This window comes from Salvia miltiorrhiza, chromosome 3 (genome assembly GCF_028751815.1).
Source record: "Salvia miltiorrhiza cultivar Shanhuang (shh) chromosome 3, IMPLAD_Smil_shh, whole genome shotgun sequence".
Classification (NCBI taxonomy): Eukaryota; Viridiplantae; Streptophyta; class Magnoliopsida; order Lamiales; family Lamiaceae; genus Salvia; species Salvia miltiorrhiza.
In genome coordinates, this window is record NC_080389.1 from 5,037,396 (window position 1) to 5,052,975 (window position 15,580).

The window sequence follows — 15,580 nt, forward strand, 5'->3', positions numbered from 1 at the left end:
TATGAGTCTCGAGTCCAGTAGGTGTTGGAGTAAGAACAGGTTAGATTTTGAAGTTGAGTCAGTGTAAAAAAAAAAACAGAGCATGTTTTGATAATATTTGATGGTGTTTTCTTATGTGCCTTATGTGATTGTGTTATCTATGTGTTGAATGAGATTAGACGAGCCTTATATGAGAGATAAATCGAGACTTAGTACCATGATTTTCTTGAAACCTATCCTTGAACTTAAGGATTTGAGAAGAGTGGAGAGTTCATATAGAGTTGAGTAAAGAGATAGAATATGAGATAGAGCATAAGTTAAGACTTTATGAGTATGGATTTTAAAAGGATTAAAATGTTTTAAATAAATTCCTTTTTAATGGAGTTTAAAATGCTTATTTAAGTCATTTATAAATGAATAATGAGAAATGCGTAAAGGAGTTCGTAAATGAATCGCGGCATGAGATTTTCAATTCCCCTAGTAAATTAGGGAGATATTATGAAGGAACAAGCAATGAACGAGACTCTCACCACCGAGTCACTACAACAATTGGAGAAGGAAAAAGTTCACGCACAAACAAGATATGTACACCACCTCAAGATGGAGGTAAAGAAAAAGGAAATGGAAGGAAAGCACTAGAACTAAACTTAAGGTATAACCCAACCCCAAGGCTAGTAGGCTCAAGTTAAGAGAGTGAATGCTTTAGCTAAAGTGCCAGAAGCTACAACAAGAATAAAGTTGGAACGCCACCACAATGGAAATTTAGAAACCCCATTAAATAATCATTTGGAAATAAGAAAATGAGTTTACATGGCAGAAAGAGTGCCATTAATCTTTAAGTGAAAGTTACCAAGATAATGAGAAAAGTCTGATGTTAGAATTTCCTAGTCAAATCTGAGAAGGTGACTTAGGACGAAGGAAACAATTAAGGTAGTTCACCACTTTACTAAGATGAAGTGGGTGAAAGAATGTTGTTAGGTCCTGAACTGGTCCAACAGATGATTGAGAAAGTCGACCACATCAAGCAAAGAATCAAATAAACTCAAGATAGACAAAAGTCTTACGCCGATAAACGCCGATCGGAATTAGAATTTAATGTTCGGGATCGAGTTTCCTCAAAGTCTCTCCCTCAAAGGGAGTTATACGTTTCGAAAAGAGGGGCAAGTTACGACCCCGTTATATATGACCTTTTGAGATCCTAGACAAGTTAGGCCTTTGTAGCCTATAAGTTGGCTCTGCCACCAAGCATTGTGGATGTATACAATACGTATAACACCTCGCAATTAAGAAAGCATGTGATTAAATAAGATAAAGTAGTCCTAGCCAGGACCTAAGTTGTGATGAGAAATCAGTCCAGATACTTGATCGCAAGATTCAAGTTTTACGAGGCAATAATATTGTTCTCGTCATGTAGTGGAACCATCACAAGATGGAAAAGGCCACAAAAGAGATGAATGAAACGAATGACTAGTATCACAAGATAGAATACCAGATATGCAATTCCGAGGACGGAATTTTTATAAGGAGGGAGGAATGTAACGCCCCGCTTTTCCCTAGCTAAATTTAGAGCAGATTTCAAACTTAGAATTTAAGATGATTCACGCCAAATAAAAGAAAATGAATTTACTTTAATTCCAACAAAAATAAATTTTGAAAGTTTATGTTATTTAAATTCTTGTGCATCTCATATTTATGTAAATTGAGTATTTAAATAGTTGCACTAGTATTTCAATTAGCAAACTTTAAAGGATTTTTACATATCCAAAATTTTCAATATTATAGAGATTTTAATTGAAGTCTTCAGTTATTTATGTGTGCTTGATTTAATTATTCACATTTCGAGCCTTAGTTTAAATTATTCTATGAGCACATGCTACCACTTGTCATCTATCATCATGTCTTCCCATGATCACCATGCTTCCTCCCTCACCTTTAATACGCCACCTACTACGCCACCTACTCCTTGTCAAAATAAGCTGCTGCCATCATTATCATGATTTGTTTTCAACCCTTACCATCAACTACAGTGCACAAGCCATACAATTACAAATCTCACTCCAACAAATCAGATTTTTCTTCTATCTATAATCATTTTATTCCTTCGTTGTGAAAGACCAAGCAACCAGAAGCTCAACTTTAGTTTTTCCTCCACTAAATATTTCGAGCAGGCCAAGTTTGTGGTGCACCAGATCAACGAACCAGCAACTTCGTTCTAAAGGTTTTACCTCTTTAAAACATTCAAATTATGTATTCTAGTTACAACTATTTTCACTCAATCATTGCTTTCAAATCAAAACTCCAATTGGAGACCCAACACACACCATTGCAGACATACATGTAGAGGCGCATAACTCACATAATTGTTCATACATCCATCACACCAGATCAAAACAAAATGCATACACATTATATTGATGTCAAGTTACTGGCATGATAAGTACAATCTGTGTATGTATACGTATATGAAGCATGACTGTTTTAAAAGAAAGAAGAAAGGAGTTTTGAGTTTTGGTTTTGCTTGTTGTGTTTGTGTGTCTGCTGATGAGTTGAGTTGAGGGTGGAAGGAGGCAGATGCGGTCGGCGGCGGCTCATCGCTGCTGTCCGTCCGGTGGTGGTGGTGGTTGGCCACTGTCACAGAGAGAGTGAGAGATGGGAGTCTCGGTCGGCGGCAGCCTCGCTGCTGCAGTCGTCGGAAGGCCGAGGAGGAGAGGAGTGTACAGTGAGAGGGTCTGAGCGGACGGTGGAGCAGCAGCTTATCGCTGCTACTCGCCGGAGTCGGAGAAGAAAGAGCGGCTTTCGCTGCTGCTCGTTGGCGGAAGAGCAGTCAAGAGAGAGATCCGACTGAAGGTGGGCGGTGGTGACCGAGGTTTGAGAGAGAGGAAGGTTGAGAGGTGAGAAGGGCGGCGGCTGGTCTGGTGCAGTCGTCGGAGGGAGTTCTGGGTTCGGTGAGATAGAGGGTGAGTGTTGGGGGCGGAATTCGAGAGAGTGAAGGGAGAGCCGAGGGTGGCGCGGCTTGTCGCCGCTGCTTCCCCGGCGAGTCTCCGCGGCGGCGGACTTCAAGAGAGAGAAGAGAGGTGGGCGTCTGTTTGAGGGAGATAGGAGAGCAGAGGAGAGGGAGAGAGTCGTCGGGGACGGCGGCGTGGCCGGCGACGCCTACCGTCGCTGGAGAAGGGAAGAAGAGGGAGGGGGAGTGTGCAGCGCAGCTGCTGCGATGTGTGTGTGCGTGTGATGTGTGTGTGGGTGTGATAAATGAAGATGGATTTAGGGTTGGGCCCAAAGATGGGCTGTTTTTTTTTAAGGAGGTGGGCCGATTTTAATTGAATTTTGGGCCCTTCAATTATTATTTTTAATTGGGCCTCTGAATTATTATTAAATGGGCTGCTTATTTATAATATTGGGCCCTGATTTTAATATATCATTGGGCTGCCTCATTTTAATTAATTGATTGAGCTATCATTAGTTTAATTAATTAATTTAAAAAAATGATTTGCAGAATAATATTAATATTATTATGTGCATATATGAATAAGCATGAAATGATTTACATCAAGTATTTTTGTGAGTGAAAGTATTTATGATTTAATTGGATTTATTTATAAATTCAATTATTAAAAGAAAATCGAGTAAGGATATTGTTGGTGTCCTTAGCTCAAGAATTAGCTTTCAATTTTTATTATTAAATTTGAAAACCCGGCGTGATGAATCAAGTATGTTTAGTACATCCACTAAGACTTTAAGTTAGCTTCACGAGACCTATTAAGAATAGAATTTCTTGTAGGCTTTATGAACCAAGGGGATTAGCGCTGCTTTCCCAAGACGAGTTTATGTGATTATGATCTTCAGGCTTTGCCTATCCAGGTGGGCATTACTTTTACTATACGTATATAGAGATCCCCTGCGTGTCGTAGGCCTCTTATACGAATGAATGCATGAGATGATTTAACTGTTAATTTCAGTTTTATATATCTATCAAACAAGTTTAATGCTACCTTTGAGCAAGTTATTTCATGACAAAATCTTTGAGTTAAAGTTATTTCAAGTATTGTCTTGTCATAAAATGTTTCAATTTTAGTATGATATCTATCTGCTTTGGCTTTGCCAATGATGCAATCGAATTCGGGTCCTGAGCAGTTGATAGCTATCCTGCCAGGGCTAGTGTACACCAGTGACCGTGAGTCATCTAGCGGGTTGGCCGGTCAAGTGACCGTGAGAGGTGGCCACCTCTCCGGCACACAGTTCCAGATATGATAGATTACAAGAGAACTTAGTCTGTAGACGAACTTTAAGAATCACAAATGAACTTAGTAAGCTTGGGCCTTTTTAGCGAAAAACTCCCTTGTTGTACTGTTTATGATGGCATGACAATTTACAGTTTTGAAGCATGTATTTTTATACCTAGGCATACGTGCCCACTGAGTATTTTTATACTCAGCCCTGCATGTATTTCTAAATGTGCAGGTTGAGCAACTGATGGAATGGAATGATGTTGAGCGGGTGTCCCTTTGACATTTCAAGAAATGTAACCTTGAGTATACATCTTCATATGTATATCTCACACGTTTTCCGCTGCAAAACACTTTGATTAGGATAGCTCTATGTTATGAAGTTGTGATACATGTTATTGGGTAACCCACCTTAATCAGTTCTCATTTAAGTGTATGTTTTATAAGTATCCAAATAATCATATATGATCCTAGCATTTTATCTATGAGTGACATTTCCATATACTTTAATGTTAAGTAATTGTCCATTTCCATTTCTTATTGTTCACCCCAAGTCATAACCCCGGTTAACCCGTCATTGGGATAGTGGGCTGTGACAAATACAATTAATTATCATTATTTTGAAGGTGAGACTCTTTCTCAACTCACAATATACTTAAGCACTTTTATTAAAAAACAAAGGGATCAATATATATTTATAATTCTAAAAGTTAAAAAGCAAATTTATCAAGTAGAACACACACACAGCCCAAGCTTCTATCATCCGCCGCACCACCACCTCTCCACAATCACACTGCGCCCGCCCCGCTCTTCTCGCCGCCGTGGTTGTCTTGCTAAATTATGTGAAGTGAAGAAAGCAGCTTCTTCTTCAACGTGGGCCGGATTTCTTTTTCTTGAATGTTGGGATTAATTAATCATGTGAGTCAGGTTAGTTTCGATTAGCCACATGCATCCTGCTTTTCTCAAGAAGCCAAAGTGTTGACTTATTGTTTCACACATAAATAAAATTTGTAAGTATAAAAAACAAATTAGAAAGATGTTTAAATAAGGGTAAATTTGGTTTAAAATTATAATAAATTTCCGAATGTTGATTTTTCCCACAAACTTTTATTTTTGTTTCAAAATATATAATAAATCACTTTTTTTGGAATTTCTCATAGTGTGACTTTCCGATGAATTTTTAAATGACGTGGCGCCAAATTTGAATGATGTGTCATATTTAAGGGTTCAGTACCACTTTCCCCCTCAACGTTGACACCCCTATTGCCTTTGACACCCTAACATTAGGGTTGACATTGTTTATTACCTCAACGTTTCAAAACTGAAGCAAAACACCCCCACGTTTTAACGGCCGCCCCAAGCGCAGCTCTAACGAGATCAAGCACCGTTAAAATGCAGGGGGCAATTAGATTGTCATGTCACATAATTTCCATATAATTACATTGTATTGCCACGTCATTCAAATTTTTGATCAGAATCTGTCATCGTGAGAAATTCCAAAAAAATGATTTATTATGAATTTTGAAACAAGAATGGAAGATTGTGGGAAAAACCAAAATTTGGAAATTTATTATGGTTTTATACCAAATTTACCCAAATAATAATTGATATATGTTCTTTATTCGAGTGGCTTACGTTTTTACGTACTTCCTCCGTCCACAACAAATAGTCATAAAAGTGGACGACACCTATTTTAAGAAAAATAGGTTGCGTATTATGAGTGAAAAAAAGAGTCTCACCATGTGATAAAAAAATTTCAAAAATAGAGAAATAGATAATTTTTGTGGATGGAGGGAATAATTTAAAACTTTGAAAGGACTCTTTAAATAGATGGGAAAATGCTTTGAAGGAATTGCAAACTCTAGTAAATTATATTAAGGGTGCGTTTACTTTGATGGATAAATTACGCCTTTAAATGTTTCATTTCTTTTCTGACATTTTATACAAAAGAGAAGTTCACCATTTTTCATTATGTGTTTTCATTTCAAAGAAGGATAATATTATCCCTCCAAAAATGGACTGATAATATTATCCCTCCATGAAGTGAAAATAAGGAAAGAAAAATGGTGAATTTCTCTTTTGTGTAAAATGTGAGAAAAGAAGTGAGACATTTAAAGGCATAAATGTAACACCCGGCATTTTCACTACGGTATATATATATTGTTAATATTATTTTCTATTTTCTATTATTTTAAAGAAGAAAGAGAAGTCTCAATTTTATGCAAAAAGCCCAATAATTATTGTTTGGGCTAGTGATTTTATTAAGTTATGGAATAGAGTCCAATACATGTATATATGGGCTAAGTTTAAATAAGCCCAATACTTTATCATTTGGGCCAATGATTATATTAAAGAGGCCCAAGCCCAATTCTTTGTGTTAGCAGTGAATCACTTAGCTCTAAGCTGTCGATTAGATTTATTAATCCAGATTAGCTATTCGTCTGGCACGTATCCTTCAGCTTTTCACGCAGCTGCTTAAGAAACCGACTTCAAATAAGTATAAATCTCTTCTCTCTCACATATGATGTTTTTCCCTCATTCGGCAATACAGCAGCCTCCTCTTCGACGTGGTCGAAGTTCTCGCACCGGAAGTCCTCTCCGTTTCCCCTTCTTTTCCGATGTGGAGCCCTAATTCTTAGAAGAAGAATATTACTACTGTCGCGACTGGAAAGCCAACGAACGGCTGAGCTTCGCCCGTCTCTGCCTTGAATCCATACTCGAGAAGGAGAGAAAGGAAAACGAGCCCTAATTCTTTTCTACTCCCGCTGTCATGGTTCGGCTGCCACCTCCGTCGTCTGTGGAAGACCGGCGATTCAGCGGCGCCGCTCCATTCACGACGCCGCTACTGCTGCTACACGATCCCCTCCGAGGCAGCAAGCGCTGCCGTAATCATCGTCGTCTTGGCTCGACTGAACAGGGTCGCGTCCCTCGTCGTCGAAAAGTTAAGTATTCTACTTGTTATTGTAGAAAGTGTTTGATGTTGCTTGTGATTTCTGAGTTCATGCCAAAATAATCGAGGCATAGGTGACTTCTCTCTGAGATTCCTAAAGTGAGATATTAAACAAAATGTTATATGTTTTTAAGTTAGTAATTACTTAGAATTAAGTAAAATGATGACAGGAATCACAGCTTCATCCCAAAGCTCCGATTTTTGACCCTCCCTCAAGAACCCTAGAATTTCATCTTCTTTATATTTGTATCAATTGACTATGTATACATGCCTATATGTATGTGAAGAATTGATTGGGATTTATTTGGGTATTTATTCACAAGAAAACATGATTCCCTAATAGTTTAGTTTAAGTGGATTTGGGAGTTCTTGGAATAAGCTAGCTACATGTTTGATGCTTGTGTAATTGAATCTCCACTCTCTTATGTGGCTAAAATATGAGATTATATGATAGAAATTGGGGGATATTGAGCATGTTACTATGTGTTGAGCCAATTTTGATTTATGAATAAGGGAAGAACTACTTTTAGTATTGATTGGAGAAGTTGTGGTGATTAATTGTGTTATAACTTGCTTGCTTTGTGTTGATGAGTTAAACATGAGTTAAATTTCAAGCTAAAGCATGCTAATGTGTAGTAAGATGATGTAATTGAGTTCCTATGGTTTGTATTTGACAAACGTATGAATTATATGTTAAGTTGAAACAAAGGGGCTTTGCTGTCAGTTTTCGGCTTGACAGGGCAGTATGTTTCGAGGTGCTTCTGATGGTGTTCTCATAGTCTAAATAACTTGAAATTTTTACTGTAATAACTTCATCATGTGTAGTCGTTCTCTGCAAAATTTTAGCTAAATCCGAGACCATTAGATATGCTAAATTATTTTCTGAAATGTACTGCACGAAGCAGCAAAGTTCAGTGGCAGATTCTGCCTTTTGTGATATAACTTCTCATACACTTGATGTATTGTATTTTTGTAACTTTCTAATAAAAATAGACTTTGAGAGATTTCTAAAAATGTAAAGCTTGTATTTTTCTTTAAAGAGGTTGATTTTATATGATATTTCAAAGTTGAGATTCATATATGATTACATATTGAGATTTCTTACTTGAGAAAGTTATTAATAGAACTATGCTAAGTGATTGATGATTAGTTATTAATTGTAAGCTAATCTATATGGAATGGATTAGTTTACTCTTAAACTTTGTCAACTTGAGGTATCCCAAGAGATATGATGTTACTGTTTGCTTTTAGTTAATTAAGTCCATAAAAGTAGAATACTCAGATTAGAGGATGCAACTTTCAAGTGATAGAAGTTTCAACTAGGAATTATTTTTATTTATTTCTTATTATCCAATCTTACCTAGGAACCTCATTACAATGAAGGTTCGAGTGGCAGTGTAGAATGAACAAGCAAGGATTTCTATTTCATTAAGCGTATCAGGTGGGCTTACTAACTCAAGAAGTAAAGATGCATACTTTATTATATAAAGTTTGAGTGTATGCATTTATTTTCCAATTATTGACTTGCCAATATTTGAGATTTGTATGATACCATCTACATAGAAAAACAAATTCGGGTCCTGAGCGAGTCAGGATTTGTGTACACAGAGTTGACAGTTAACCTTTGAGTTAGCTTGTCATCGTGTTTGAGAAGGAGGCCTACTTCTCAACACTCAGAGTTATATGATGCGTAGATATGGTACATACATGTTAATTTTCTGCAGACGTATATGATGTTATGATGATTTGCATACACAGGTTATTTAAATAAAACTCCTGTGTGATGTTTGAGATGGCAAGTTCAATATATAGCTCTAAGAGCAAGCTTTTAACTTATTTGGCACGTGACCACTGAGTGCTTTTTGGTACTCAGCCCTGCGTATGTTTCTAAATATGCAGGTTAAGCTGTGATGTAGATGGAAGCAAGCAGAGCAAAGCCTTCAGTGTATATTAAATTAGGCTCAGGATTCCATGTCTTCATACATGTAATCCACATGAATTATTCCGCTGCAACACTCGGTCTATTCTACTTTATTGATGTGTTGTACATATTTTAAATCAATAGCTTTGAGAATTATATCACTTGAAAGTTAGACAACTTGTCATTGTGTATTGTAAGTTGTCTACTCATGAGTTTTAAAAGTGATTGCCTATGTTTATACAATATTAAAGTAATTCATCGTTAAAGAGGGTTCATTATTATTATTTAAATCTCTTTTCTTTTGCATTTGTTTACTCCCTTTCCCAGTCACACCTTTCCCCGGCTTAATTCTACACTAGCTTAGGCCGGGCTGTGACAATAAATTTTTGTTCTCTCATTTTGCCATGATAAATTTATCCATCAAAGTAAACACAGACCTCTTAAACAGGCATGTCAAAATGTTGCTCGAGACTCCACTATTAGGCTCGGCTCCAGCAGTTCATTTATGAATGAACAACTAATAGACAACACACAAGTAGCACAGTTGTAACAAGTGAAGGAAAAGTTTAAAGTCTAAAACGTAATACTACAAGTTATAATGACAGTTATCAATGCCGAATTCAGCATTTAACAGATAATTCTTAATTATCACTATTCAAATCCAACCGAAAATCAGAAGACCGCTGCCTTATTTTGGAGATTAAGGCTGAGTTTCGGATCTTTGTTGCAATGGTTTTGGTTGTCACCATCTTTAACTCCTCCAACTCTCTCATCTCCCCAATCTCTTCGGGTAGGGTCTCCAGATATGGACAATTCTTGAATCTAACTTCTCGAGTTGATACAGTCTACCTCTAAAAATTTCTACATTTCTCATATTCCACATCTCTTCCAAGCACAAGACCTCAAGGTAATGCATGTATTCCGAGATCACCATTTCTTGACCAGTGTATGCATTCCGCAATTTGAGGTGCTTAAGCATGGTTAGCTTCGCCCCTAGTAGTGGCATGGGGTCTTCGTCAAGACAGCTATCAACCAACGTCAATGATCTAAGAAATCGAGGGAAACTAGTGCCACTTACTGGTAACTTGGGAAGGAGCCCTTCTAATTTGAGTGTATGAATTCCTTCTAGAATACCAAGCTGGTCCAAACAAGGCATGCTTCTGAAACGAAACCCTCTCAAGATTAGGGTTCCAAGATTCTTCAGCTCAACCAATGATGCAAAGAGCTTGCTTACATTCGAGTTTTCATCAATTTCTTCAATGCCCAGTTTCTTGAGACGGATCATCTTTCCCATGCCCGAGAGCTCATATGTCCAATTATCAAATGAGATGTAGGTTAAGGTCTCCAGATTCTCCAGCATTTCAATCTTCAGAGGCTCTCGGCAAATCACATCAGACATGTAGAGGTGACGAAGGCTACACATTTCCCATATAATATTTGGCACTTCCAGCAGTAAAGTTGAGAGCTATATCAAGAACCTCAAGCTCTTTCAACCTCCCCAATGCGCGTGGGAGCTTTTGTAAGTAATTATTTCTCAATCCCAAGTATCTTAATCCCATCATTGTGTCAATACTCTTTTCTGGTAAATTCTTCAAGCCCAAAATCTTCCCAATCAAGTATCTTAAGTAGTTCAAAACTCTCCCAATTAGCATCCAAGTAGCCACCTCCATGGAAGAAGAGAGAAACAAGATGCTTATCTTCATTTGTCGAGTAATTGAACTTGTCTCGACTACAAATGATAACACGATGGTGTCGAGGACTCTGAGAGGGTTGATTATTTCCATGGCTCCTTAGGATCTCAAAACCTATTTCTTCCTCTGCTTTTTTTTTCGATAGCATGTGTAGTATACCAATCACGCGATAACTCTTCTTGTCCTTGATCTCGACAAAGCATTCCTGATTTAAGATACTCACATATGATCTAATTTGGCTTTCTGAGACCATTCTTACTATAGCCGAAACATGTTCCAACTTTTGTGTCCTAATACTTGTAAGTTCCTTAAAGAAGGCCAGATGCAAGAAGCATGGCTTCGATTCTGCGTCCATTTTTCGATAACTGGATTCAAATAACGGTAGTATTGAGCACAAATCAATTGATTTAAGAGCTTCTTCCCATTCACTCTCTGTCGATGGTTTCCTTTTTGCTAACTGTTTGGCCATCTCGATTATGGCTAATGGCAGACCGTCACATTTTCTCAACATTTCTCTCCCCATATTCTCCAAGTGCTTTGGGAATTTGAGCTCTCTTGGTATTGTTTTCAAAAGCAATTGCCAGCTCTTAGGAGGATCCAAAGTTTCCATCCGATGAGTATAACCGATGTTGAGATCTTTATACGCAGTGCGACATGTCAGAAGCAATCTAGTTCCTTTACCTACTTACACAATACAAGAAGGGACATTCAGAATACTACTCAACTAGGAAACGTAATTAGATTATTAGACTATATCATATACTCATTTTGTATCTCCATCCTTAAATCTGAGATTCTTTTTCATGTTATGAAAATAAGAAAATCCCTTTAAACTCATACTATAAATATCAATTTTAATTTATACATATTTGGGTGATCCTATATACCACCTTCTCTCGTAATACAATTATAATTATAACTACATCAACATTAATTATGGTTAATTTCAACTAATTAAATCATCATCATCATCATCATAGATAGCACATGACATGCAATTCCAATCTTCTATTGCATGACATCTTCCACTGCATTCATGAATGATTGATATGTGTCAGTATGAAGGGGAATAGACATATACACCCAAATTAATATTGGACAATCTTGAACTCTTAGGATTGATACATGTCAATTATTCATGTGTGCAATAGATAATGTCACACAAATTGGCAATAGAAAATCTTAATTGCATGAGATGAAGAGGGTGTTTGGTTGAGCTTATAAACTCTTTAAAACAGCTTATAAGTTCATTCAAAATGTTTGGTAAAATAAACTCCTAAAGAGCTTATAATAAGTTCCTCTACCATAACTTATTTTCTCAATATCTTATAAGCAACACACATTTTACAAAAATTACTCATCTATGATTTTTTATTTTCATCATATATCATTCTAATTTCATCTCTTTTCAATTTTCTATCTCTAATTAAAAATTATCTCTCTAGCAAATCAGAGGAATAGATAAGCGAAAAGATGGGCATACCATTAAGCGGAATAAATTCCATAATGTATCCCAAGCACATTTCTTTGGGAAAGCCATCAAGAACTATCAAATATGCCATTCCCTTGAGAAGTTTGCGAAGCATCTCTCCCACACAAAAGTTGTCTGGTCGCTCCATTTTCTCCAATATAGAATCCCTTCTCAATTTCATACAATCTACCACCTGCTCTATTATCTTCTTCAATATTTCTTTATGACTAAAGTTGGTAGAAACACATACCCAAACACGGCGGCGGCGGAATTTCTTAACCACGTCTGGATGGTTGTACACTTTTCTTACAAGAGTTGTCTTCCCAATACCAGTCATGCCTGTGATTAAGGAAGCCAAATGCCAATACCTGGAGTTCAAAATTATTTAAGTCCACTATCTTAGGGAGATATGCAAAAATAAGCCAATATTTTTCAAACTTGCAAATTAAAAATAGGCCAACATTTTTCGAACTTGCAAAAATAGGCCAAGTATTTTAATTTTTGGTGTTCTAAGGCCACATTTGGGCCCAATTCGGCCTTTATAGGCCATGTTTTTGGGTCAAGTGGCCCAAAATAGCCTGATTGGATTCAAATGTGGTTTACGGATGCTAAAATTTAAAATAATTGGCCTATTTTTGCAATTCCAAAAAATATTGGTCTATTGTTGCGAAACTACTTTAAAATAGTGGCCTTAAATAATTTTAAACTACCAATACCCTATCTCTCATCAGCACTCTGCGAAGCAGCAGATCCACGTCTTCCTCCAACCCCACCACCTCCCCGTCTCCTTCTCCGAAACTTTCTGATATGCACGAGGACGACTCTGTCTCCGCCCCTTCGAGCATGCTCATTTTGACCTTGCTAAGCCATCTTAGGATAGAGCATTCATTATGTTTAGAAATGCAGGTTTTTCTCCCCAAGATATTGAGCCATGTCGATGATGTCGCATATGAAATAATATAGCCAGCTTCCCTCTTCCAATTCCTTGTCTCTCACGAAATCCACCATCATTTTAAGGACATTGATTACCTCTGAACGGCTGTTTGGCTTTTGTATTATCTTTAACATGATAGCCAACATTGCATGGCAAGGAGTTGGTTGAAGAAGCTGTTCCCATTCAATCCCTGACCGTCTCTTTTCTGCTAGCTTTATTCCCATCTCTTTTATAACAAACCTCACACCGCCACATTGTGTCAACATGTCTCTCCCCATTTTCTCCAAATGCTTAGAGAATTCGTGCGATTTATCAATGCCACTGAATATTGTTTTCGAAAACAATTGCCAGCTCTCCTCAGGAGTTAGAGGTTGCATCCCATAAGTATAATGGATGCTCCTTTCCATCTCACTCAAAGAGAAGCGGCCTTCTAGTGGATTCGTACTGCGACTCGTGAGCAGCAATCTACTTCCCTTGTCTGCATACATAAGAAAATATTATGCTATGAACAAAATTGTCTAATAGTGACATTAAGATATATATGCTGCAGTTTTTGTGCAACAACACTTAGCTTACATCACATATGCATGTCTATATATATTACTTTTAATTACATATAAAAATTGAAGTATTTGATACCTACAAAAGTTGATACATGCATCCTCAAATCTCACTATATTTTGTGACACGCATATTAGCTACTCATTACAAAATATCATAATTTTATTTAATGACACTCAATTCTTCAAAAAATATGTTACTATTGGAACATGTTGTTATAGTGGTAATAAAAAAGTTGAAATTTTAACTAAGTCGGTTGAAATTTCAATTTTTGGAAGAGAATTTTGTTAGTTGAAATTAGTATGAAAATGTAGAGGATTCAGAATAAAAATTGACAAATGCTGGTGATATGAGAGCTTTGAATTAGAGTACTGACAAGTTTTTTTTAAGACAATAACTGAGATTGATTTGGAAACTAAGACCAAAAAAAAATTCAGATTTGCAAAAGTAGAACACTATTAATAAGTAATGCACTCGCAAGATAATTCTCGACCTATTTTAATAATTTCATGCTTACTTGAAACTAAAAGGAGTCGAAAACCAAATTTTTGGGATTACAAAAGTAGGACACTCATTAAAATGAGCCGAGAATTGTCCTACAGATGCATTACATATTAATTAGTATCCTACTTTTGCAAGCCTTAAATTTTTTATCCTAGCTTCCAAATCAGTCTTATTAATTATTGTCATGAAAAACCCTCTAACCCATCCAAACTACAATCAATTCTACTTGTACGTACTAATTAAGAAAAAAAAATACCCATGCCAAAAGCAAAGTGGCATATATTTGGTGGATGGAGGGAGTAATTTGTAAAGGTTTAACAGAATATAACAACATTCACAAAATGGTTAATTGCATATAAATTATTGATTTTTTTAAAAAATCCCATTTTGCACTCAACCATTAAAATCTGTATTAAAATATTGTACTATTAATTTTTTTTTCTAGCTTTACAAACTGACGTTGTTTTAGTAATCAACGGATTTAGACACGTAAGATTTTAGTCAATTCGGCACTAAGTTTAACTAGAAAATGGGCGAGATAGCAAACTGACAAAAAAATAATAAGTTGAATAATTTTAATACGAATTTTAAATTTGGTGTGCAAAAAAATTGAAAATTCAATAATTTATATACAACTAGTAAAGAAAGAGTGCATTGCACGCAATTCAAATAATTGATATAATTAAGTAGGGTTAATAGCCGAAAAATACACGAACTATTTCCGGATTTGCATTTTGCACATCACCTTCAAAAATAGCTCCAGAATACACCACCTTTTAATTTAGTTGCAATTTGCACACGGTGAAAATTCCGGCAGCTCTTAAGTTTGACCGACGATGACGTGGATAGTATTTAACATTATATGGCATTATTCGTGGCTTTTTTACACGCTGGCAAGCCACGTGGGCAAAACGACGTCGTTTTGCCCAAAAATTAAATTTCCTAAAAAAATAAAAATAAATGCCTCCCTGGCAGTCTCCCTCCTCTCTAAGCACTAGATCTACCGGCGACGACGAAAAGTACCGCCACCACCTCCCTCTGTCCACCGGCAACCACAACAAGCCAACCGCCACCTGCTTCTCCGGCGAGGAACGCCTCTCCGAGATCAACACGGCAACTCAATCGCCACCTCCACCACCCAGATCTGGAACCGCTGCCTCCCCCCCTTCCACCTCCACTCAACCGCCACTCCTCCGACGAACCTAGCCACCACGCCACCGCCTCATCTCCCTCTACTCCGGCGGACTCACCGAAGGCCACCACCTCCGTCTCAGATCTGGATATCGACGCTGCCCCACGCAGCGCCGCCTCCTTTCTCCCGGTGATAGCGTCTGGATTGGGGATCT

At 37.2% G+C, this 15,580-nt stretch overlaps 2 protein-coding genes and 2 long non-coding RNA genes across 4 annotated transcripts; 2 read left to right on the forward strand and 2 right to left on the reverse strand.

The window, feature by feature from the left end:
- Nucleotides 1-1,769: 1,769 nt before the first annotated feature.
- On the forward strand, nt 1,770-4,735 carry LOC131017147 (uncharacterized). The gene is made up of 3 exons (XR_009099448.1): nt 1,770-2,197; nt 3,758-3,837; nt 4,438-4,735. It is a non-coding gene; the product is annotated as an uncharacterized LOC131017147 (long non-coding RNA).
- A 3,794-nt stretch (nt 4,736-8,529) lies between these two features.
- Nucleotides 8,530-9,363, forward strand: LOC131017151 (uncharacterized). Its single transcript, XR_009099452.1, has 2 exons — nt 8,530-8,593; nt 9,052-9,363. It is a non-coding gene; the product is annotated as an uncharacterized LOC131017151 (long non-coding RNA).
- Nucleotides 9,364-9,583: 220 nt separating this feature from the next.
- LOC131017146 (disease resistance protein RPP13-like) lies at nt 9,584-12,723 on the reverse strand. Its single transcript, XM_057945886.1, has 2 exons — nt 12,248-12,723; nt 9,584-11,445 (listed from the first exon to the last, which is right to left on the reverse strand). The coding sequence occupies exons 1-2, from the start codon at nt 12,570-12,572 to the stop codon at nt 10,640-10,642; spliced, it is 1,131 nt and encodes a 376-aa protein (XP_057801869.1). The 5' UTR covers nt 12,573-12,723; the 3' UTR covers nt 9,584-10,639.
- On the reverse strand, nt 9,843-10,496 carry LOC131018177 (probable disease resistance protein At1g59620). Its single transcript, XM_057946897.1, has one exon. It carries the CDS (start codon nt 10,494-10,496, stop codon nt 9,843-9,845), a length of 654 nt encoding a protein of 217 aa, XP_057802880.1.
- Nucleotides 12,724-15,580: the final 2,857 nt, after the last annotated feature.

What these genes read in the sequence shown, in the direction of transcription:
- LOC131018177 (XM_057946897.1), bottom strand. Translation starts at nt 10,496, where the DNA reads ATGTGTAGCCTTCGTCACCTCTACATGTCTGATGTGATTTGCCGAGAG.
- LOC131017146 (XM_057945886.1), bottom strand. Translation starts at nt 12,572, where the DNA reads ATGACTGGTATTGGGAAGACAACTCTTGTAAGAAAAGTGTACAACCAT. An exon ending in GGAATTTATTCCGCTTAATG is followed by an intron (nt 11,446 to 12,247) that starts GTATGCCCATCT and finishes TTGTGTAAGTAG; the next exon opens with GTAAAGGAACTAGATTGCTT.